At 40.4% G+C, this 23,772-nt stretch overlaps 1 protein-coding gene across 4 annotated transcripts in view; it reads left to right on the forward strand.

The window, feature by feature from the left end:
- The window catches only part of tln2b (talin 2b), a 148,467-nt gene that overhangs the window by 90,605 nt on the left and 34,090 nt on the right, over positions 1-23,772 (forward strand). For 3 of the 4 annotated variants that reach the window (XM_088080576.1, XM_088080578.1, XM_088080577.1), the window contains exons 13-35: positions 1,134-1,317; positions 1,823-1,936; positions 2,341-2,449; positions 3,077-3,285; positions 3,511-3,609; positions 5,242-5,409; positions 5,727-6,021; positions 8,597-8,763; positions 9,693-9,821; positions 12,129-12,242; positions 12,402-12,515; positions 12,632-12,766; positions 13,628-13,756; positions 13,900-14,002; positions 16,719-16,927; positions 17,380-17,499; positions 17,670-17,867; positions 18,393-18,532; positions 20,212-20,305; positions 20,848-20,937; positions 21,050-21,172; positions 23,153-23,296; positions 23,528-23,713. In XM_088080576.1, coding sequence (XP_087936702.1) covers positions 1,134-1,317; positions 1,823-1,936; positions 2,341-2,449; positions 3,077-3,285; positions 3,511-3,609; positions 5,242-5,409; positions 5,727-6,021; positions 8,597-8,763; positions 9,693-9,821; positions 12,129-12,242; positions 12,402-12,515; positions 12,632-12,766; positions 13,628-13,756; positions 13,900-14,002; positions 16,719-16,927; positions 17,380-17,499; positions 17,670-17,867; positions 18,393-18,532; positions 20,212-20,305; positions 20,848-20,937; positions 21,050-21,172; positions 23,153-23,296; positions 23,528-23,713 — 3,373 coding nt within the window. The remainder of the gene's footprint in view (positions 1-1,133; positions 1,318-1,822; positions 1,937-2,340; positions 2,450-3,076; positions 3,286-3,510; positions 3,610-5,241; positions 5,410-5,726; positions 6,022-8,596; positions 8,764-9,692; positions 9,822-12,128; positions 12,243-12,401; positions 12,516-12,631; positions 12,767-13,627; positions 13,757-13,899; positions 14,003-16,718; positions 16,928-17,379; positions 17,500-17,669; positions 17,868-18,392; positions 18,533-20,211; positions 20,306-20,847; positions 20,938-21,049; positions 21,173-23,152; positions 23,297-23,527; positions 23,714-23,772) is intronic. The other variant, XM_088080579.1, reaches the window with a different exon arrangement.

Raw genomic sequence — 23,772 nt, forward strand, 5'->3', positions numbered from 1 at the left:
CTTACTGTACATTACTGATTGGTCCACTACACAGTTCAAGGCTTGGGTTATGTCATGGTATACCAGCAAGATTGCAAGTGGTATGACTTTTAACACGGTCAAACAGGGGCTCCTCTTTCTTTTTAAGTTATTGTATGTAGTGAACAGCACGCACCACCAGAGCTCAGTCTTCAGTTTCTACTGGTGGAACATGCAGTTGGTGAGGATAACTTTACAAGACTGTAAATAACTGGCCAGCAACAGCAGAGAGAGAGACAGACCTGGGAAAATAAGCATATTTCTACATCTAACTCAGTTAATAAAGACCGAACCAGCATTTGGGACTGTTGGAAATGTGGAATAACTAACCACTTGACTAACAAGACTAAGTGAGATGGTATTGTTGAGTTTTATTTTGTTTCTGTCAAGTTTGAATGAACTGTGTTTCACTGTGAGTTATCAAGGCAATTAAACTAATTGTAGTTCGTTGACAGAGAGAAACTAGAATACAAATGGTGTATAGGTGTATTTCGAGTGACATCAAAATGGAAAAGTGGCTAATGTCCACTAGTGGTTCGGCAGCATCTCCTATAATCCCCTTATTTACAGTGAAAACACATTAGTTGTAGTCAATAGACATAGTCATTTAAGGTAGTAGTGGGGAAAAAAATCTTACGTCTATTTTATATATATATATGTGTATATATATATATATATATATATATATACATGTATGTATATATATATATATGCCAGTAAAAAACGTTTCTTGCCACATGCATAATGCGTAATTGCAACTGGTTACTCATTCAAAATATTTATGATGAATGATAAACAATATGCCACACTTATGCCTTTTAATGTTACGTGAATTGGTGTTCTATATGATGTACAATGTGATTGTGTTCTACTAATAAAGGTTAACATGCCAAAACCACGTCGCCCACTAATATTGTCATATACCTTACCTACTACACACATCAGGACAGTTTAATTGCAAAGTAGGTTTGTACATGTAAAGAAGTTTTAATGCTTTTAATGCATTCTGTACATGTAGGTTGATAATGCATATGTACTGCAACACCGTCATGATTTAAATGTGCTGAATTATGAAATTCTTCATGCAATGTTTATATCGTCTTTCCCTGTGTAAGGTCCACAATTTTGCAGCAGCAGTTCAATCGGGTGGGTCGTGTGGAGCACGGCTCTGTAGCACTTCCAGGTATAATTCGGTCTGGCTCTATCGGCGGCCCTGACACCTTCAATGTGGGCACCATGCCCTCTGCCCAGCAACAAATCACCACGGGGCAGATGCACAGAGGACACATGCCCCCACTGGTGAGTAAGAGCACTTGCAAGCAAATAGTGTGTCCTGGACAAATGTCATATTTTCACTGTGTTATTATATTTTGACATGAAATGGTAGCATGCAACCCAGGGCTAATCTGTGTGATTAAAATACTGTGTGCGAACAGGGGGGATGAGAAAATGATGAAGCACCGCTGCTCTGCTCTGTTCTCTCTCTTTTTTTTTATATCAGAACACAGTGTCAAGGTACATCATGTAACATGTAAATCTGATCTGCAGGATTTGAAATATTGCTTGTGGTTGCTGCTGTCAACAATGAACCACAATGAACAATATGAAAAGGGCTGTGATTGAGATGGAGAATGAAAGGTTCCTCATATTCACACTAAAAGCCCATCTGTCTCCTGTGGTTTATAGACACTAGATTACAAGATCGAGAGTTTCACAGTTTGGCACCCACATACGATACACATTGTGTATTTAGATTGCTTTTGTCATGTGCAGATTGTGTGTCTCTGTTGTTTGTTGTTGTCAGAGTCTGGCTCAGCAGGCCCTGATGGGAACCATCAACAGCAGTATGCAGGCTGTGCAGCAGGCTCAGGCTGACCTGGGATATGTAGATAATTTGCCTCCACTGGGCCATGACTTGGTAAGTCTCCTTCCCAATTACTACACAGTTTTGAGACATAATTAAGAATAGATGCAGCATGGATAGATTCGTTACCCACCCACATTCCATCATTCACAGCAACTCGAGTTCCACCTCTCTAACATTTGTGCTTTCTGATATTTCAGCCCCTGGTTTTGCAAAGCAGACAGAATAGATAGAATTAAGCATTTACATAACATCACAGTCCGTCATATTTCTCAAATATAATTAGGATACAGAAGGGTCTGTAAATATGGAGGCTGTATTTAATGCATGAGTGTTTCCAAAGCCGTAGGTGTTGTACAGCCCTAGTCCTTTAATCCTGCACGAGAAAGTTTATACGAGCTGAAAATCACCCACTGTGATGAAAGCCAATAGCTCTCCTTTTCCTCCTCCACTGAAAGGCATCCAGGGTTTGGGTTCAGAACAAAGTGGATGAATCCAAACATGAAATCCACTCTCAGGTTGATGCCATCACCGCTGGAACAGCATCTGTGGTCAATCTCACTGCAGGTGAGTGCCCAGGAGAATACTAAACAGCTTCAGTATTCATCCATTTCTACACCACAGTGCTGGTTTGTGAGACCTTTGCTGGAGAACATGGTGAAAATATTGTTTATCTTAACATGATTGTAACCCCGAGGTGTGAATCAATAAAACAATGTTTTCCAAGTCAGCGTTAAGCACTCACGGATGATGATCTTTTAAACAAAAGTGCATTTCCAATTTTTTTCCTGATAGATGTTTCTGCTGATAAATAAATCTTGAACTTGTTGTCCTGAAGCGCAGGCTGTGTCTCTCTCTGCTCCCCTCGTCGCTTGGCACAACGCCAGCCAAGTTCCTGCCAGCCTTTTGTAGGGTTTTAATCTTGACTCACCATCTGTTTGGTTGCACTTACACTCCCTCCAGTAGCTAACAGAAAGTTTTCCTTCTTCACGGCCACTTGCTTCATCAACATGCTCATCTCTGTGGAACCATCTCAAATGGGCTCTAATTATGACACTGACACTGACGTGTGTGTTACAGCATATGACACACAAGCTGCCCCGCGGATTAGCTAAATCAATGTGGCAGCAGCGCGACAAATTAAGATGTGCAGCAGAGGTGTAGTTTGTAACGATGGTGATTTTTCTCTCGCAGGTGAGCCTACGGACACTGACTACACAGCGGTGGGCTGCGCCATCACCACCATCTCCTCCAACCTCACAGAAATGTCCAAGGGTGTCAAGCTGCTCGCGGCATTAATGGACGATGAGGTGGGCAGCGGACACAAGCTCATGGGCGCTGCCAGGATGCTGGCGGGAGCTGTGTCAGATCTGCTCAGATCTGTTGAGCCTGCAGCCGCTGAGGTGAGACGCCCACTGATTATTGTACCGACTTGGACCTCATCCACCTCTGTAATCCCGGTAGCCACAAAGCCACATACGCTGTTGAACCGCATATTTTGATTTTTATCAGTGTCTCAGTGAAGATATTCTGGGATGATTTTTGATCCAGAAATCTGTTTTAGATCAGGCCTGTGTGAGAACGGGCCAGGCCAGAGTAATGAATGTGGTGATGTCATCTCTGTACAGCCCAGACAGACGGTGCTGACTGCGGCAGGAAGCATCGGACAGGCCAGCGGGGACCTGCTCCGTCACATGGGGGAGGGCGAGACCGATGAGAAGTTCCAGGTTGGACACCACCCACCCACTGTTCCTATGACACTACCGGCCAAACAGGAAGACACACACATGTTCTCAGGCTGCCTTTAAAAATGTCAATACACACCCGAGCAATCACCTCAGGCTTTATTATTAGACTGTTACTTTATGGGGATTTTATAATAAAGTGTCAAAAGGAGAGCTTTTAGTTGTAAAACAACACAATGTCTCAGACACCCATTAACACAAGGTTATGTAAAGTGCAATAAAAGCACTTTACTATAAAACAGATAGACTTTATTATTTACCTCCTAAAATTCACAATCACATTCTGCCTCTTGTCAAAAGGAATACTTCACGACCCAAATAACCATTTGTGTGTCAGTTACTCAGTTGAATTCATTAGGAAGACATTTTTCTCCCATGACTCTGTCAAGAAAGAATCCAAAAATGGAGAAAATTCTTTAAAAAATTGAAGTCATAGGTGACGCATTTAAAGCATAACTATATCAAAACATCAGTTTACAAATCTCAATATATGCAGTACAATCTTTTTATCGTTAATCCAGTCATATGCTTAGTGCCTCCAACACAGACACACCTTTCTGACAGGGAACTGAATTAAAAGTGAAGAGACTCCATTTTACCCTGCTGAACACACACAGGCTGCTTTTCTCCCACTGCCTTGATCAGTTAGTTTTCTTGTGTTATTATGTGACTTTGGTGTTGTAAAGCAGTTGTTCCCAACTGGTCCAGCCACTGAGTGCAGATTTCTCCTTAGTCATTAGTTCAAGGTCCAAACATTACAGAAGTAATCACATATTCAATTTTATTTGACACATTAAAAAAAAAAAAAAGACGTATTTATTCATATCGTATGTCATATATTTGTTAGAATGTATTCATTTGCATTATGTATCTTTTTGTTTTATAGTTATATATTTTTTTTTTTTAAAAATCCTTTTTAAATTTTTAGCTTTTTTTCTTTAAAACATTTTTGCAGTTTTGTTTTTTCTTTAAAAAAATCTTTGGGTAAAAAAAACAAAAAAACAAACAACAACTTGAAAACCTACCAAGTGCAGACCCATCAAAATACAGTGTGCAAAAATTACATCTTTTATCACAGCCATTAACTGTAAAAACAGAAATAATCATTGTAATTTCAAACTGACAGTCCTTGAACACATCATGTGTTACGAACACTTCATGCATTTTCCCAGAGTCACTCAGGAGGCTCAAGGAAAAACGTGTGGCTTTGGGGAAAGTAAAAAAAAAAAGAAAACACCAGCCAGTTTTTCACAAACTTGACATGGTGCCGAATCACTTGCAGTCCATTCAAAATGGACCCGCGATCCACTTTTGGACAGAAACCCACCAGTTTGGAACCACTGTTGCAAAGGGTTCATCTGTATTCACCAAATTAACACAATAACACAATCAAACTATTGATCACACCAGCAGTGGTCATTTAAGGGGTTAAAGTATTCCTTAAAGTAATTTGTACTATGATACTACTGTAATTCTTTGTCATTTAGATGTCCAGCATCTACACTGTATCAACTGAACAAATTGAGTTAAAAACATTAACTCTCCTGGTTCCTGCAGTCACATGTGCGCAGCTGTGCTGAGTTTCAGTGAAGGACATTGATTAATATGTTGCAGGACACCCTGATGAATCTGGCCAAAGCGGTGGCCAATGCAGCTGCTATGTTAGTCCTGAAGGCCAAGAACGTGGCCCAGGTGGCTGAGGACACCATATTGCAGAACCGGGTGATCGCAGCTGCCACTCAGTGTGCTCTGTCCACCTCGCAGCTGGTCGCCTGCACCAAGGTACTGATCTAAACTTGTTCATCACAGTAGCCAAGTAGGTAAAGGACATAAAAAAGGTCAGGTTATTATTCAAGCAGAGTGTATGGCACCTGCTGCTGTAGTTTTGATACAGTTTAGTATGGAAATGTGCAGTAATACACTTTTTTTATGTATAAAAACAGGTCCTTGTTTACATCTTGAACAAAATAATATGACATGATTCATTTTAAAGGCTGGATTTACTCTTCTGAGCTAGATCAAACAAGAACCACTGTAGATTAAGTCTCTTCTACTCTTATAATTAGTGTGAGTTCTGCTAACAGCTATGTGTGGTGCAGGTGGTGAGCCCAACCATCAGCTCCCCAGTGTGTCAGGAGCAGCTTGTCGAGGCCGGGAAGCTGGTGGACCGTTCCGTTGAAACCTGCGTCAAGGCTTGCCGCTCGGCCAGCGATGACGGCGAGCTGCTGAAGCAAGTCGGGGCAGCAGCCGGTGTGGTGAGCCAGGCTCTCAGCGACCTGCTTCAGCACGTACGCCACTACGCCAGCTGCGGGGAGCCCATCGGACGTTACGACCAGGCCACAGACACCATCATGAATGTGACAGAAAACATTTTCACTTCCATGGGTGATGCTGGTGAGTAGAAAAAGAAGAGTGAAGTCAGTGTAAAATGCTTTCAAATACTGAAAGAAGCAGGTGATCTTTAAACCTTAGGGCCAAAATCAGGCTATAAAAACCTATTATATATTAGTATTATTTTCTACTTTCATTGATTAAGTTTTTAACCAGCATCAGTCCTAATTATAAATATCAATTATTTATTAATTTTCAGAATTTAACCTCACAGCCTGGGATATGTCAGTGACTTGCAGAATCATTGATTGTGACAGTGCACCCAGTGGAAATATGTTTTCTCCATATGCCAAGTAGCTTCAAAAATGATGTCATCAGGTGAAAAATAGTAACAATTACAAATGCCAAGGCAAAAGCCCAGAATGACACCCAGAAATAATACAGTGCATGTTTATATGCTTTGATGGCTGTTGGATCAGAAATTGCAGCTTGAATGGGTTTTAGTGGCACAATTCTTGCACTTAACCCTCTGAAACCTGAGCAAATTGGTTTGATTTCTTTCCCGAACATCGGTAGGAGGCTATGAGCAACTTAACTAGACATTGCTAAAAAAGAAGAAAAGAAAATGAAATATGTAATTTTTAAGTAGTAACACTCCCTAAGGGTTAATTAATACCTGCTTTCACTTGACTAGTTCTCATGTGTTATTACATAAGAGGGTCTTAAGATATGTCTGGATATGTGTCCATGATAAGAGATCTAAAAAATCCTGTAGAAATATTGTCAAAGTTCAGGGTATTTGTTATGGTTTAAGCCATGAGGCTGAAGAATTTCCAAACACAGCTAATTCTCAAGGGGCTGTAAGGAAACATGTCATCCAAAACCACTACAGTGCTCTCAATCTGGTCTCAATCAGCATCAGGGAGGCTTTGAAATGTAAAAGGAAACACATGACCAGGGTATTTTTGGAGGGACAAACTTTTTACCTTTCATAAATCAACAGGGAAAAAAGAGAAAATATGTAGCAATAGATTTCAGTGATTACAGTCCACTCTTGAGCGTATGGGTTGATTCCCTAAGGCCGCTGGATGTAGGTTGTAAAGCACCTGGATGTCTTCACAGTCTTTCACAGACTTCTTTGGGTGAGTTATTTGGAGCTGGAGGTAGGTGTTTGGGAAACACAGCTTTTTATAGCAGGTGAGTGGGGAGATGGTACATATATTCCAAAGACTTTGATTTGTGTGAGAGAGGATGACTCACTGGAAACCTTCAGCTATAAAAGTTCATGAAGGTGGAAACAATAATGTGACTAAGCAAGACTGGGACTGATGCAGAAATTTCTTAGTGATACATTCAAGTTGGGCGAGATGATGGTACGCTTTATTTATTTATCTATTTATTTATTTATACCAGATTCTTACCAAAGTGGGCATGTCTGTAAAGAGGAGACTCATGGGTACCCACAGACAAGTCAGAGGTTAAGGTGGACCTTAAAAATGGCCGTGCTGATTTTCCATCACCAAAATGTAGCCTAAATTTGGAGCATTATTCCAACCCCTCCTTGAGAACCTAGCATGACTAGTATCACTGGATTTGTCTGGTATTACTCTCGTTTCATGTGATACCAGTATTATCACTCCAGCTCTTAAAGTCAGCTCTGTACTGCCTTTTAAAGACAGGAATATCAGCTGGTGGAAAAAAATGAATATGGACATACGAACTTGAATCACAAAGGGATAGCTGGGATCTTTTGAAGAAGGGATGTATGAGGTACTCATTCATAGTCAGTGTATTGCATAGAGTAGATGGCAGTCAGCACAAACTCAGTTTGGAGAAGTAGACACAAGTACGGAGACGGAAGCTTAACGTCTATGTTCTCGATAAAGACACCAAACTCTATGAAAAAAACGTTATTTTAGCTCAGGGAAATTGGGAGCTGCCTCAGTTAGTTAATTCATTTGTTGTTGTGTGACTTTGGTGAGTTCAAACTGTTCCTTTTTATTGCAAAATTTAAAACAGTAACACAAAGAAACTAACTGATAGAGGCTGCTTTTTAGGTAGCTGAAAATATGTGTGTTGCTGCTGCCATCCACAGCTGTGCATTGTTTAGCTGCCTGCTTCTGCTAAGGGGTTGTGCCGACCATCATCTACTGTATGTAATAAAGTTCTCCACTGTGGTGGAGAACTTCATAAAGCCCACCGTAAAAGATTAGAACTATCCCTTTAAGCCACTGAATTAGACCAAAATAGACACTTCTATTGGGTATTTTATCTATTCAGTCTCAAAGGAATGTCCAGAAAATGTTCTGGCTTAATGGATGATGACAAATCTGAAACTTAACCATCACTTTGAAATAGTTAGGGTTAGGGTTAGGGTTAGCTAACCCTAACCCTAACCCTAACCCTGGCTGTCAAAATGGATACAAATCTACAGCAATCTGCACAACAAATAGACAGTCCTCACAGAAAAAGAAAAACAATGTAAATGGACAGAGACGCCAAATCAGCTTTGCAGCACAAACTGAATTTCAGTTGCAACATGGGCTTGTCTTTGTGCTTCTATCCTAGTTGCTAATCTTGATGTTTATGTAGGGCATCTGCCTTTATGTACTTACTTCCTGTCTGTGTGTGCCAACAGGTGAGATGGTGCGTCAGGCCAGGGTGTTGGCCCAGGCCACCTCTGACTTGGTCAATGCAATGAGATCTGACGCAGAGGCTGAAGTTGATGTTGACAACTCCAAGAAACTGCTGGCTGCAGCCAAACTCCTGGCTGATGCCACAGCTCGGATGGTGGAGGCTGCTAAGGTAAGCATTACATCTATGCTCTTTCTGTTGTTTTTTTTTTCCTTTTTAAAATTATATTTAACAAAAAAAATACATAAATACATAAAATGATTAAATATTAGTGTATACATGTATATATAAATATATATGTGTGTGTGTGTGTGTGTGTGTGTGTGTGTGTGTGTACATACAATGTAACATCAAATTTATAATAAGCCTGCTTTTATTGAACCATAGAACAGGGCTTTATGGAACAATAATATTTGTAGAAAAAGAAAAAAGTAAATATAATAAATTCAGCACCTCTGTATGGAGATATTCTATCTTATATTTTAAATGATAAATAGGACACATTTCTAATTAGTTTAACTCCATTACAAACTATCAGTTTGATCCTCCTCTGCTGAGATTGTACATTTTATTTCATTAATTCATTTTTATTCTTGTTTTTTTCTATCAGCACTGCTATAATGTCCTTGCACTTTTCATACTGAATGCATGCAAAGATGATCTGAATTGAATTGCTTTCATTTGATAAAATACACATTTTGGCATTATTGCATGCACAAGCTACCATCATCATTTCACATCCAAAATAAAAGGGTGCAGCATCAGTGGCTCTTAATAAGCCCCTGGCATTGTCGAGCAGGATACAATCAGTGTGAAATACCCAGGCAAGTGAAACGTTGCCTATGGCACATTAGATGTTTTTGATCTGTGACACATTAATCACCACATCACTGCCATAATCAAAAAGGAAGTGGCAATCTGGCACCGACGGTTTCCTTGGAAACTGCCAGAAAGCAGACAGAGCTAAAGGCCTATTTGCATGTATTGCAGAAACGTGCGAAACCGTTGTTAAACTTTCATTACTGACATCTGATAGCTGTTGTTATGTACTGCGTATTTGTGTCATGGTAATGTGTGTCTTGGTGTTTATGTGCTCTCAGGGGGCGGCTGCCTACCCAGAGAACGAGGACCAGCAGCAGAGGCTCAGAGAAGCAGCTGAGGGGCTCCGTGTAGCCACTAATGCTGCAGCTCAGAACGCAATAAAGAAAAAGCTGGTCAACAGGCTGGAGGTGAGTCATTAGAGTGTTCTTATCTATGTTTGTTTGACCTTCATCAAAATCCCCTCCATGTTTCTCATACTGGCAAAGATGTCATGAAAAGATCTCTTTTCCACATTGCAATAATAATAACATTATTATTATTATTATTATTATTATTATTATTATTATTATTATTATTATTATTATTATTATTATTATTATTATTATACATTTTATTTATAGAGTGCTTTTCAGGGTATTCAGACACACTTTAAAAAAGTCAAAACGATCATAAAATAAAATACATTCAAACACACAATAAAATGTAGTAATAACATAGTATACCATAAAATGAAAAGGCAAAACAAAAAAACAACAATTTAAACATTTAAAGCAGAGGTGAAAAACAGATGTTGTTACAGCAGTTACAACGTTAAGAAATCTTGAAAATTACCTGGCCTACAACACTTAATTTTTTTAATTCTGATTGCCCCGACCTCACTCCTGTCTTTGGTTTTATTGGTCTGTATCAACATTTTGTTTCAAAATGTCCATGAAGCTCCCCCATATATTCTCAAAAACTGCCAGCTTTCCTCTTGTAATATGTTAGTTTTTCCAAAGCCATATGAAATTAATTATACATTAAAAGCAGTTTTGAACAGGTGGGTGTTGATAAGTGTTTTGAACTGGGAGAGGTCGGTGCAGTCACCAGTGTGTTGTGGGAGAGACTTTCAGAGCTAAGGGGACGGCTATAGAGAAGGCTCTGTGGCCCCAGGTTTGGTGCTTGGTCCTGAATAGTGGAGACAGAAGGTTGGCATCAGAGGAGCGGAGGGTGCCGGAAGCAGTGTGGCAGTTGAGCAGGTCAGTGAGGTAGAAGGGAGCCTGGTTATGGAGGGCTTTGTGAGTGAGGAGGAGGACTTTGAAATGTAGTCGTTATTGGACCGGGAGCTGGTGGAGACTGGAGGACAGGGGGGATGTGATCACGTGAGTGAGTGAGCGAACAAGCAGCAGAGTTCTGGATTTGCTGGAGTTAATTGGGGACTTTGGATGATGCATCATAGAGAATGCTGTTGCAACAGTCACTTCTGGAGGTAATGAAGGCATGGATTAGGGTTTCAGCTGCAGTGAGGGAGAGGGATGGGAAAAGAAGAGCTATGTTTTTAAGGTGAAAGGAGGCAGTTCTGGTGATGTGGTTGGCATGTTGTTTAAAGGAGAAATTACTGTCAAATATGACACCAAGGTTGCGGATGTGTGGGGACGAGTGCAAAGTGAAATTATTTTGTCATTTTATATATATATAGAAATAAATGGAGAGTTCAGACATTAGGCTAAAGGAAACAAAGAATAATGAAATGCCTCAGCAGTCATTTGTACAAATATAGCCCATTTAGTATATTTGTCTGTGTTATTTCTCTTTTCCCGTAGCAGTGAGCTATAAATCCCATTAGTGCTGTGAATGAGCTATCTGAGTGTAAAGATCTGTGTTTAGCCCTTGGTATCAGTTTGCCCCCTAATGACTAGACCCTCTCAGCTCCAAAGCGCCCAATGTTCAATTTCCTAGGCACATAAAGTATGCATTACCCAGGGCTGGGATCAGCATGATATCAGACATATATCTCAGTTTGCCTCCTTCCATCAGATGTTTGCGGTAATGGTGCTAACAGTCGCCTCCATCAAGGAAATGTTTGAGCCACTGAGGCCAAAGTGTCATGAATCTGCAAGTGTGCAATGAAACAATTATCACAGTCAGCCCTTAAGACCTCATTAATCTTACCTGTTATGTTTCGGCACACCGTCATTCAGCTTATATTATGTAAAAGTAAATAAGATATAAAGAGCATACTACACCGTATGTTGAGAATTCTGCTCTGACCTATCATGTCGGTTCTACGTGCAGTTCAGTCTTGTCTTTTTTTTTTCTCGTAGTATAATGATATCATGTATCTTGGCTCTCTTTTATCATCCTCCCCTGCTCACCCACTCAGCAAGGAATGTCTTCTCCCTCTGTTTTCAATCTTGTCATCACTTCAAAGCCAGTCTTGTGTCTAGGAATTAATGTGAGCTAAGCAATATGTTCTCAGTGCTTTAGTTTCAGAAACATAGCAAGAAGAAAGCAGTGCTGATCATTCTGTGAAATGAAGATTGAGCACTGCAATGCATCCCATTTTCCTCTTCTTAAAGGCTGTTTGGTTTGTGACCCCTTTTAGTTTGATTAGAACAACTCTGTCTGAGCACACAACATGACAGCGTAATACTGCACAGAGTGAATGTTACTCTCAGCCAGGCGCAACTCTCTGACTTTTGCCAAAATGATTGCCATTTGTATCTCCTCAACAGATAGCTGCTAAGCAGGCAGCGGCTGCTGCTACTCAGACCATCGCAGCTGCGCAAAACGCTGCCGCTTCTAACAAAAATACAGTCTCACACCAACAGCTAGTGCACAGCTGCAAGGTATGATTGTGTACTTTTTTAATGAAGAAATGTCAAATATTGTACTGAAACATCAATATTGCCATTAAAATGTGCGATTTGGTAGTCTTAGCATTTTTTTCTCTTTCAACCATGATGATGTAGATATGAAACATATGTTACTGGTGTGTTTCTATGCAGGCAGTAGCAGATAGCATCCCCCAGTTGGTGCAGGGGATGAGGAGCAGCCAGGCCCAGCCTGAGGAGCTCGGTGCCCAGCTTGCCCTCATCATGGCAAGCCAGAGCTTCTTACAGGTCAGACCTTTCACCACGACATTACGTTACTATCAAACCCTTTGTCATCAGATACACAAACAAGAAGTTCTCCTTTAGTGCTTATGAGTTGTTGTTTTTCTGTCATTATTGTTCAGCCTGGGAGTAAGATGGTGACGTCTGCGAAGTCAGCCGTTCCGACAGTTGCTGACCAGGCTGCTGCTATGCAACTGGGCCAGTGTGCCAAGAACTTGGCTACCTGCCTGGCCGAGCTCAGGACGGCCACCCAGAAGGTAACTATACTGTACTCAACACTGTTAGAGCTAGCAGGAGTAATCTCACTGATGCAGGATGTTTTTAGCTATCTCTTGTTTGTTGTAAGGTTTAGGTAAGCCCGCTTCTTTGAACTCATTTTAGAGATACCAAGCATGGCATATAGGCTGGCATCCTCTCTATGCTGTGCAATATAACGAAATATATCATCTGACAATTTTTAAAAAAGTCTATTGTTTCATATTATGCTATATTGTTAATATATATAATAATAATATGATAATAGTTTGCATGCATCCACATGGCAGTCAGATTTTGTCAAATCTTTGCAATCTATGAACTGGAGAGCTGATTTGTTTTGTTTCCAGCTCACAGTGGATGAATCCTCATACAGTTTAACTGTCTGCTAATGCTAACATACAATTGTTAAAAAAAGCTTAAAGTCCACAGTAAAACCCATGGATGTATTAGGAAGACAAAAACATCAACACTTCCAACCCGGGTTCTTCAAAATAAAAGCACCATGGGTTCCACTTTCATTTATTTAATCAAAACAATACTTTATTTAACTGTACTATAACTGTACTTTATTAAACTTTATACTTTCGTTAACATTCTTACAGTATTTTATTAAAATGTATCATAACAGTAGTTTATGTACTTTATTTCATGGCTGTAGCTACTTTATTTGTAACTGTAGTTCATTTAATAATGTTGTATTTTAGTAGTTTACACAGTACAGGAGATTTTGAAAATATCGAGATATATATCATGTATTGCGATGTAGCCTTAAAATATCATGACATTATTTTAAAGCCATATCGCCAAGCCCTAGATGGAGCGCATCATGTGACAAATACATATTTGTGCGTCATTTGAAGGCCCATGAAGCTTGTGGTCCCCTGGAGATCGATTCAGCCCTCAAAACTGTACAGACACTCAAAAGTGAGCTACAGGATGCAAAGATGTCTGTCATTGACGGCCAACTCAAACCTCTTCCTGGGGAAACGGTCAGTGCAGAGCAACCCGTGCTGTCAAGTTCAGTTGAATCATTATACTTCTATACTACTATAATATGTAGTCATACTTATATGATGAGGAGATCCGAGCTATGAATCAGATGGTTTATTTGTGTGTTACGTTTCTCACACAGCTGGAGAAGTGTGCTCAAGATTTAGGGAGTACGTCAAAGGCTGTGGGCTCCTCCATGGCCCAGTTGCTGACTTGTGCCGCACAAGGCAATGAACATTATACAGGTAAGAGAAGTGCATTATGCAAAAAGAGCAGGTTGTAAAGCTACAGTTAGTCACTGTTACAAAAATAACTTTGTGTCATATTTGCTAAAACTGTCACTATATTCTGAAAAAAGAACAAAAAAATCTTGTTCCTCCTCCCCTACATATTGCTTCTAATAGTATTTGCTAAAATCTACCATTGTGCACTAACAACAACCAACTACAACAGCTGTCAAATATGTCAATTAGTTTCTGTGCACAGTTTCTGTGCAGTCAGACTGCCAAACAAGGCAGCTCTGATCAAACATAAATCAAGATTCTGTTAGTGTATTGCCTATTTCTCACCTTAAATGTTTTCAGAAACATATTTTAGTGTACTATCGGGAGGTGGGAGTGGTGCTGGATGGGTCCAACACGCCCAGTGTTTGCTTATCGAATGCGTGCAGAGCCAAACCATGATGTTTTTTCCTAAACCTAACCAAGTATGTTTGTTGTCTAATTCTGACCATGGTCCTTTGTTGACGGCCTGACATTGGTTGCCACGTGCTTTTGTTGCTTCATCCTAATGATGAGCTTTTGTTGACATCCCAGTGTTGGTTGAGGCATTCCGGAACATCAACAGCAGATTCAGGAGGACACCTAACGCATAATATGTAGACGTGAAAGTCCCAAGACAAAGACAATATCTAATGACTTGAGATAAGAACGTGTTGGTTTTGCTGTAAAATGAGAACGTTTGTGACCCGGTCGGCACGTTGGAAACAGTCAACTAAAGTACCAAGCACCACCCACCAGCTGTACCAACTTTCTGATGTTACAGATAAACAGTACACTAAAAAGTTTCTGAAAACATTGGAGGCAAGACATAGGCAGTGCAGTACAACAATCTTGATTCATATTTGATCAGCGCTCCCAAGTTTGACAGAATAACCACAGTTCACAAGCAGTGATTGATATGACTGACAGCTGCATTAGAGACCACTGAGCTCTGATTGGTTGTTTTCATTCACATGCAGTAATGCAGTTAGTAGTGCAACAAGCCAATAGAGTAGAGTTTCCACACATTATCTGTCTCATGAAGTGCTGCGTGAATATAGTGACAGTTTGAGTAAATATGAAAGAGGTTATTTTTCCATTAAAGATACAGCTACAACTTCAAGTAGGCGGTAAGTTAAATGATTTACTTATATCTTGAGTAGTCAGCTTGCCAGCGTGGTTAAATGTAATAAATAAATGTGGATAGCTGAATGTAATTTTAAATGAAAACGGTTGTTCCTTCAAACTGTGCCAAGTGTAAAGGAAAAGCAGGCAGAGGAAATTATGACTTTTTTATTTGTGCTATCACCATTGCCTTTAACTGAACCCTTTTTTATCCAGTGTGGTTTGGCTGTTTTGCCGTCAATTGTGGCCCAATTGAGGATCTCATGGGAGGGGAGATGAAGACAGATAGAGAAAAGCATTTCGAACAATGAATGCTCCCAGGCAGCACTACATGCTGTGGCCCTCGGTGGTGCTCACTACTCATTAATCTTATTTTCACTAGATTTAACATTCCATCAGCAAATGGCTCCACTTGGCTGGTTAATGCAATTTGATGCAATTTGCTGCTTTTCTTCTCGGCTCTGTGTATAATAAGTTAAGGGCACCTCCCGTGTGGAACCATATTTATTATATTAACTCATTTATTTAAACAATGAGGGCATTTCGGTATCACAGTTTGTTCTCAGTGTGGTATGGCTGGCCCCTGCCAGCTGATTTGCACAATACAATTACAATTATAGTAATGACACGGAATACACATACCTCTGTGTCTGTGTTACTTAAACAGGACTGCTGCAAAGTAAAACTAATTAGATTGAAATTAATGTTTGGTAAAATGTCACTCTCAATTTCTACAGAGACGCAGTTACTTACTCTCACGCCATAACAATGTTCAACAAGGAGAATCTGAACATCATATTTCCTCTTTATCTGTAGAATAGTTCATCCATAGATGCTACAGTAGAAAGACTGTGCTTATGTTTATCTAATTTATATTTCAGTCTCTACTGAGTTGCTGTCAATTCTCTTCCATTTGTGCAGGGCTTCACCCCAACATGCAAACACACACACACACACACACACACACACACACACACACACACACATACACACATACACACCCACAGTTAGGCAGAGAGTAGAGCAGAGCAGAGATTCTACACGTGTTATGTGTAAGTGTATTGCAAAGCACTGCGGCTAAAAGCCAACGAGTAAATGATTAACAGATTGATCCAACTGTCTGAAAAACAGGCGAAAATATCCTTATTTTTTAGATGCACACAACATAAAACTAGCATCAGTGGCAAGGATGCAAACGTTAGCCCTGTTGCTCCCGAACAGAACACTACTAGCTCTCCTGCTGAAACTGCGTCCCCTGACAAGCAGCACAGGACTCACAACAGGATGACAGGCTTTGATCCAACTTGGCTGTCAGGAAGGAAATTCTCCACCTGGCTCTACAAGACAGAACTTGGTAAATAAATTAAGAAATAAATAATTAAGCTAAAGATGAATACAGTACATAGAAAATGAATAGAAATCATTGAAGTTTTCTTCATTGGTTGGTAATAGGAGCTGGAGGCCATCCTCATCCAGCCCAGGCAACCCCCCACCCCCACCCCCATATTCTCTCTATCAATGTATCTCTAATCAAAATGATGCATCTTCATTTCAACATTTTGCTGGTGGTTTGCAGGTGTGGCTGCCAGAGAAACAGCACAGGCTTTAAGGACATTGGCTCAAGCAGCCAGAGGAGTGGCAGCCAGCACCAAGGAGCCTCAGGCTGCAGCTGCAATGCTGGACTCAGCCCAGTGCGTCATGGAGGGCTCGGCCATGCTGATCCACGAAGCTCACCAGGCCCTGGTTCATCCAGGAGATGCTGAGAGTCAACAGAGACTGGCACAGGTAGTGTAGCTCCCAGTAATATATAACCCAGGGGCGGTGATACTCATGTAGCAATCACATTGTTCCTCTCAGGTCCCTTTCTCTCTCTCTTTCTCTCTATCCATCTCTCCTCTACTGATTTGTGAACATTTCTTTTTTCCATAACAATCATACCCTCTAAGCGTTGCTATTTTCTCTCTGCTCTGTCTCTCGCCTGGTATTCCTCTCTCAGGAGTGCCAGAGTAAAACTGCTCATTCTCCTGCAGCCCTTCAGGGGATAAACATATTGTTTGGCATATATCTGTGACAGCAGCATAAATTAGTGACACGGATTACTGTGCACCGCTGTGAGCCCAATTTGCATTTGAGATGTTTTTTCCCCTCATAGCTTTGCTCTGGGACTTTGTATTGTGCTGCACATTTTTAGAATGACTAATGGCAGTCCATTGACAGGGCCTTGTGCTGTGTTTCAGGTGGCCAAAGCAGTGTCACACTCTCTGAATAATTGTGTGAATTGCCTGCCAGGCCAGAAGGATGTTGACATGGCTCTCAGGAGCATCGGAGAGGCCAGCAAGAAGCTGCTGGTGGACATGGTAAGTCCCATCTGTACTTGGGGATCTCCTAGTGCATTTGTACTTACACAAAAACATCTGTACTGAACACATATATTAAAATATGTGAGCAGGTTATTTCCATTTGACTTGATTTTTGATAGTTTGTGTACTACAGTATGCCCTAATTGGCGTGTGTCTTGTCTTTGAAGCTCCCTCCCTGCAGTAAGACATTCCAGGAGGCCCAGAGTGATCTGAACCACACAGCAGCTGAACTCAACCACTCTGCAGGCGAGGTCGTCCACTCCTCTCGTGGAACGAGCAGCCAGCTGGCTGCGGCCTCAGGGAAGTTCAGCCAAGACTTTGATGAGTTCCTGGATGCTGGCATTGAGATGGCAGGACACACCCAAGTAGGTTTCATGATCATTCAATCCCCCCCACACACACACCATTAAAACAATTAAGTAGTAATCCACTGCCCCTGGTATTTTACACATGAAGAGGAGTATTCAAGCCTTTTAATGGACAAATGTAAACGTCTTAAAATCCAAGCGGACAAGCTCATATTTTTGTGTCACTTTATTACCTAAGCTATTTAAAGTCATTTGTTAATTAGACCTTTTCATCTAATTAATTTAGGCGCATGATCGTTCCCAAGAGTACTAACACAGTCAGATGTAATGAGATTTTGTGATGTTCTTGTTCTGGTTATTTTGCTCATTAATTCGAGAAGATCGTCTGGGATTGGAGTTGATGTAGCATGACACCCGAGCTTTAATCAGGCTCAAAGCGGCCTGCTGAGTGAGGAGAGGGGATATAGGTGGTAGATACATTCTTTACAATACTTAATCCCTTGACAGCTCTCTCGGAAACCGTAGATACTCTAATTCCACTTGAAAAATCACCTGTATTTTTCCTTTTCCTCGCTTGTGCAGAGCCAGGAGGACCAGATCCAAGTCATTGGTAATCTGAAGAACATCTCCATGGCGTCCAGTAAGCTGCTGCTGGCTGCCAAGTCGCTGTCTGTGGATCCAGGTGCAGCCAATGCTAAGAATCTCCTGGCTGTGGCAGCAAGGTGCGACAAGATGCACATAGCACCTGATATGTATCAGACATTGTCTTTTTTCTATTTTTTTTAATGAAAATTATACAGTCTTTGAAAGTAAAAGGAACCATTTTGTCCCGAATATGAAAACAGGTCCATATTCAAGCATGTAGCAAGTTATGAAAAATTTTGACTATTAACTATTGACTATTAAACTTAAAGGTACTCTATGTAACTATTTACATGTCTTAATTGCCTTTTATTGCCAATGGGTGAACAGATTGTAACATAAATTAAAAGCTGAGGTCTTCCTCAACTTTCTCAGTTGCCTATAACAGCCTGAGTGTGGAGGACTGACTTCTATGTAAATGACTTGGGCCAAATTTTCTGGAAAAGTCCAAATGATTTGATGAATTTTCACCAAGAAATCCCTTTTTGGCAGAAAGCCTTCAGCTCACACTTCTCCCAACAGCATGCTGCTTCTCTCTTCAGCTAATCTTAGCTAAAAAATCCACTAACGTCCACTAACGTCAGCAGATGACTGGCACCCACCACAATGCAGAGTTCATACATACTGTTTCCGCTTTATACATTTTGCAGCAACAGCCGGCTATATTCCTCCGGGGGGAGTAATCTCTGAGTGGTGAGGATTGTGGTAGAACCATGAGGTGTTCTGGCTAATTTTTGTCATGTTTATGGTCTGAGGAACAGTAAATTCATCAAATTCAGTGCCCCATATCATAATTTCAGTGCTCCCAGGTGCTAAAGGAAACACAAACATGAAATACCTTGTGATAGTGTGGTTTTAGCTCGCTAACAATGGCTTGTTATCTAGCGTGGACGAATTGCTAGTTTGAATGCAGCAAAATATTGTATAGAGGGGATAAAGTGAAATGCATTCAGACTTTTGTACTCAGGATATAAAGCGACAAACGTCAGATCCATGCAGTGTAGCTAACCCAGGCTAAAGTTAGCTAGCTAACTGTAAAGCTAAGCTGAATGGAACTGCCATTGGTTGTTTTGTAATGATAAAGTAATATGCAAATGCCAAGGTAGTTAGTATCATGGAGCCATGTTCCAAAAAACGGAGTGCTACATACATATGAACATACCGATGTAATTTTATTTTAAATATGAATGTCAGTTATTTTCCAGTGTTCTATCAATCGGTGTACCCCAATTGTGTGATGTCATTTAAGACCGTGATTTCTCCTCTTTCCACCTTCCTTCGGTTAGGGAGGTTGCTGACTGTAGTTTACTGAACAGCCTCCAAGTGAGGTGTCAATAAAAAGAATATATTTTCTAAAACACATACAGAACACTTAAATGTCACAAAACATCTTCCTGCTGCATGCGTATGCCACTCCCAATCTGTGCCTGTTGGGCATTGCAAGAGGGAGTACATAGTGAGAAGCCAGCAGCTGGTCCCGCAGGGCTTTGGGCCTGACTGACTTCTCTCTGTCTAATTAGGAAGATGGAAGCCTTGGCTCGGGCCTGTCTGTGCTCAGCAAAGCTGAACACAAACTCAAGACAATCTCGGCACTCCTGTGCAGCGTGTTAGCCTATCGCAGCGAGAGGCCAGCAGTGCCATGCTTGAGTAGGGGAGCTAAAAGCATGTGTGAGTGAGTGTGAGTGAAGGCAGGCTGAGTGTGCATGCAGAGGACACATGTGAGAACTAAAAAGCCTGTGTGGCTTCCTGTGTGTTTCAGGGCAGTGACAGAGAGTATTAACCAGCTGATCACGATCTGTACCCAGCAAGCGGCAGGACAAAAGGAATGTGACAACGCCTTGAGGGAGTTGGAGGTAGCCGTCTTCACCTACACTGTACACACACACACACACACACACACACACACACACACACACACACACACACACACACACACACACACACACACACACACACACACACACACACTCTCTGTCTCTTGCCTGTTTTCTGTTGCCTCTACATGCCTGTATGTTTTGCATTAGGAAAACTGCGTGCATCTTTTCAGCCCTTTCCTCCCATCTATTTTGCATTTGATTACTCCCATAAACCCATTCATTGCAGATGGACATCCTGAACTACAATAAGTGCATTAGTGACACAGTTTGAACTGAGCATTTTTGCATACTGAAGCCCACATTCACTTAAACCCAAGTAACTGAAAAGGACAAGAAGGCTGTGCATTTTAAAAGGGCAATTATCATTATTTATCAAGGCAGTATATTCTAATCAGCTCGATTTACATTTATAGTGTTTCCTTTCTTTAAATTAAGTGTCTGATAAAAGTGTAAAATCATAGCAGGAGTGTTGGGTGGTGTGTCCATTGTAGTTTCTTATTATCGCTGTGTGTGTACAGGCTGTCAGAGGGCTCCTAGATAATCCCAATGAGCCTGTCAACGAACTCTCCTACTTCGACTGCATCGAGAGCGTCATGGAGAATTCAAAGGTACAGGCTATCAAAATAATTGTGCCAACTACATGCTGCAGCTGTCAGAGATGCGTAGTAGGCAGCTGAAGATCTAATTTGTACACATTTCTTCCATTTCTGTATGCCTCAGGTCCTAGGAGAGTCTATGGCAGGTATTTCACAGCACTGTAAGACAGGTGATGTGGTGGCCTTCGGGGAGAGCGTGGGTGTGGCGTCCAAAGCTCTGTGTGGACTGACGGAGGCTGCAGGACAGGTGAGATGCTAAACACTCGTTCTGAATCAACACACTGCTGCTTTCAAATGAGCTTTCTGTTTTTCTGCAATCTTTTTAGCTCACCATGTTTTTTTAAAGACCCAAGTTTTTACCCTTGTGTGTGTGTCCATATGGTGTTTTTTTAGTAATAATAAAATATTTTTTATTGGGTTTTGAATATAGAAAAACATATCAATACATAAAACAATATATCAAATAGTCGTATATATATACAGTATATATATATATATATACAGTACAAGATGCAAAACTTATCCCAGCTAGAGGAAAAAACAATAACTGAAACAATTTGTACTTGGAAAAAACTAACTAACTAACTTACTTAAGTTATAGACTTTTGGTCAAATTTGTCACATTAAAAAGACTGATGAGGTATTGGTGCATGTGTTTATTGAGACTTGATTGTCAACATGAGTCAGTCAAGTGCCTTCACAAAGTGTTGTGTTAATATTGTAATACATATTTTGAACTTCTTAAATCTTGCCCCTGACAAATACTATAAAAATACAGAAAAACACCTAAATACTGAAACCAATCAAATTAACCAAAACTACACATTTCTAAAAACTAAACTGAAAAAATAGACCCTGGAAACAAACTGAAACTAAAGTGAAGACAAAATAAAATTAAAACCAAAATATGAATTTAAAAAAAGAAATTGAAAAATACAAAATCATGCCAAATGAGACAAAGTTGTGGAGTTCAGCTAAGGAATTTAAGGCATGAAGGCAAAAAAACCCTCCTAAATATGTAGTTTTAATAAACAGAGATTAATTTTTATGGGTTACCAGTGCCCGAAAAGGAACTTAAATGTATGTTTACAATTAATCACTTTACAATCAAATTTGAAAAGCACATTTTTAAGGTTGATATGCCCCATAAACAGACAGTTGGCGCCTGAAAGGGAGCCAGGTTTTATTTGAGTTTTTACAGACTTCCAACCCTAAAGCTGTAAAATAACATCCTCACCTCCATGCAACAGTCAGTTACCTTGTCTGGAAAAGGGCACCCTCTGACAGATCTTTTGTTCCCTCTGCAGAAAGCGCCCTTGTTATGCACAATGTATACAATATGACTCTATGTATGAATCTATTTATGTATTCATGTACTGTTGTATGTATGTCAGAGAATTTGGACTGGACCTGGGGGGTGTTAGCTTGTCTGTGTCAACATGTGGGATCTTGGGGGACAAAAGAAATATTTCTAGTGGCAAACTGATAATTAACCTTTTGGGACTCTTTGGCACAATTTACACGCTTTTCATTCTTCATTTATTGATAATTTTGGCTGTGTTTTATACAAATGGCATACATTTTGGCAAGATTCTGTATTTTTGTTGGAATTTGAAGTTTCCAGCTCAGCTCCGGCAATAAGTCTAAAAATACACTGTTAACAAAATTGTTGCATTTATACTGATGTACAAAAATTGCGCCATTGAAACCCATTCAAACCGTAGTACTTGAGCCCATAGCCATTAAAGCATAAAAATGTGCATTATGTTTTTTCTGGGTGTCTTTCTAGGGTTTTGCCTTGTAATATGTATTTTTTAGTATTTTCCACCTGATAATGTCTTTTTTTTTTTACCATATTTGGCATAGAGAGAAAATACATGCTATTTCCAATATATGTACTGTCACAGTCAGTGTTACTGCTAATCATTAGCACATACCAGGCTGTGATAATAATAAAAAAACAACATCTTTTTCTTTTTTTTCATCTAAAAACATAGTTGCATGACCAAAACCTGGCATTTCAAGGGTTAAAATTCTGAAATTTAATGAATATTTGATATTTATGATTAGGACTGATTAAAAATTAACCCAATGAAAGTTGAAAATCAGGTGAATGTATAATATTTTCAAAGCTTGATTTTGAAAAGTGCATTTTGTGCCCAGAGCAATATGAGTGTCTGTAGTATTTAGGGTTAACATCACTCTGTTTTTGTTTTCTGCCCTGCAGGCCTCTTATCTTGTAGGTGTGTCTGATCCAAATAGTCAGTCAGGCCACGAGGGGCTGGTGGATCCCATCCAGTTTGCGAGGGCCCATCAGGCTATACAGATGGCTTGTCAGAACTTAGTGGACCCAGCCAGTAGTCCTTCACAGGTAAGCAGGTCCATGTGGGGCTTGAAAGCATTACAGGACCATTCCCTGGCATATGGGAACTGCACTTGAGACAGCAGTGTATATAGATCTTTGGTGCCTGTGATTAAATGGCTCATTAACTTTGAAAACCTTAAAATCGACCTAAATGTCGTAAATAATTTACTCTACACACACTTCACCAGAATGCCTCATTTCATACAACTTTGCTTCCTGTTTCTTGGTGTTTGTCAGGTCTTGTCTGCAGCAACGATTGTCGCCAAACACACCTCAGCTCTGTGCAACGCCTGCCGTCTTGCTTCCTCTAAAACCTCCAACCCCGTGGCCAGGAGGCAGTTTGTCCAGTCAGCCAAAGAGGTGGCCAACACCACAGCCAACCTTGTCAAAACCATCAAGGTCAACTCCCCAACTGATCAAAACGTTGAGTGTAAATTTGTTACAGAATTCTTTCGTCATGTGAGAAGATGTGTGTGAATCAT

The sequence above is a fragment of the Plectropomus leopardus genome, chromosome 7 (assembly GCF_026936395.1).
Source record: "Plectropomus leopardus strain MGB_pleo_1.0 chromosome 7, ASM2693639v1, whole genome shotgun sequence".
Taxonomy (NCBI): domain Eukaryota; kingdom Metazoa; phylum Chordata; class Actinopteri; order Perciformes; family Serranidae; genus Plectropomus; species Plectropomus leopardus.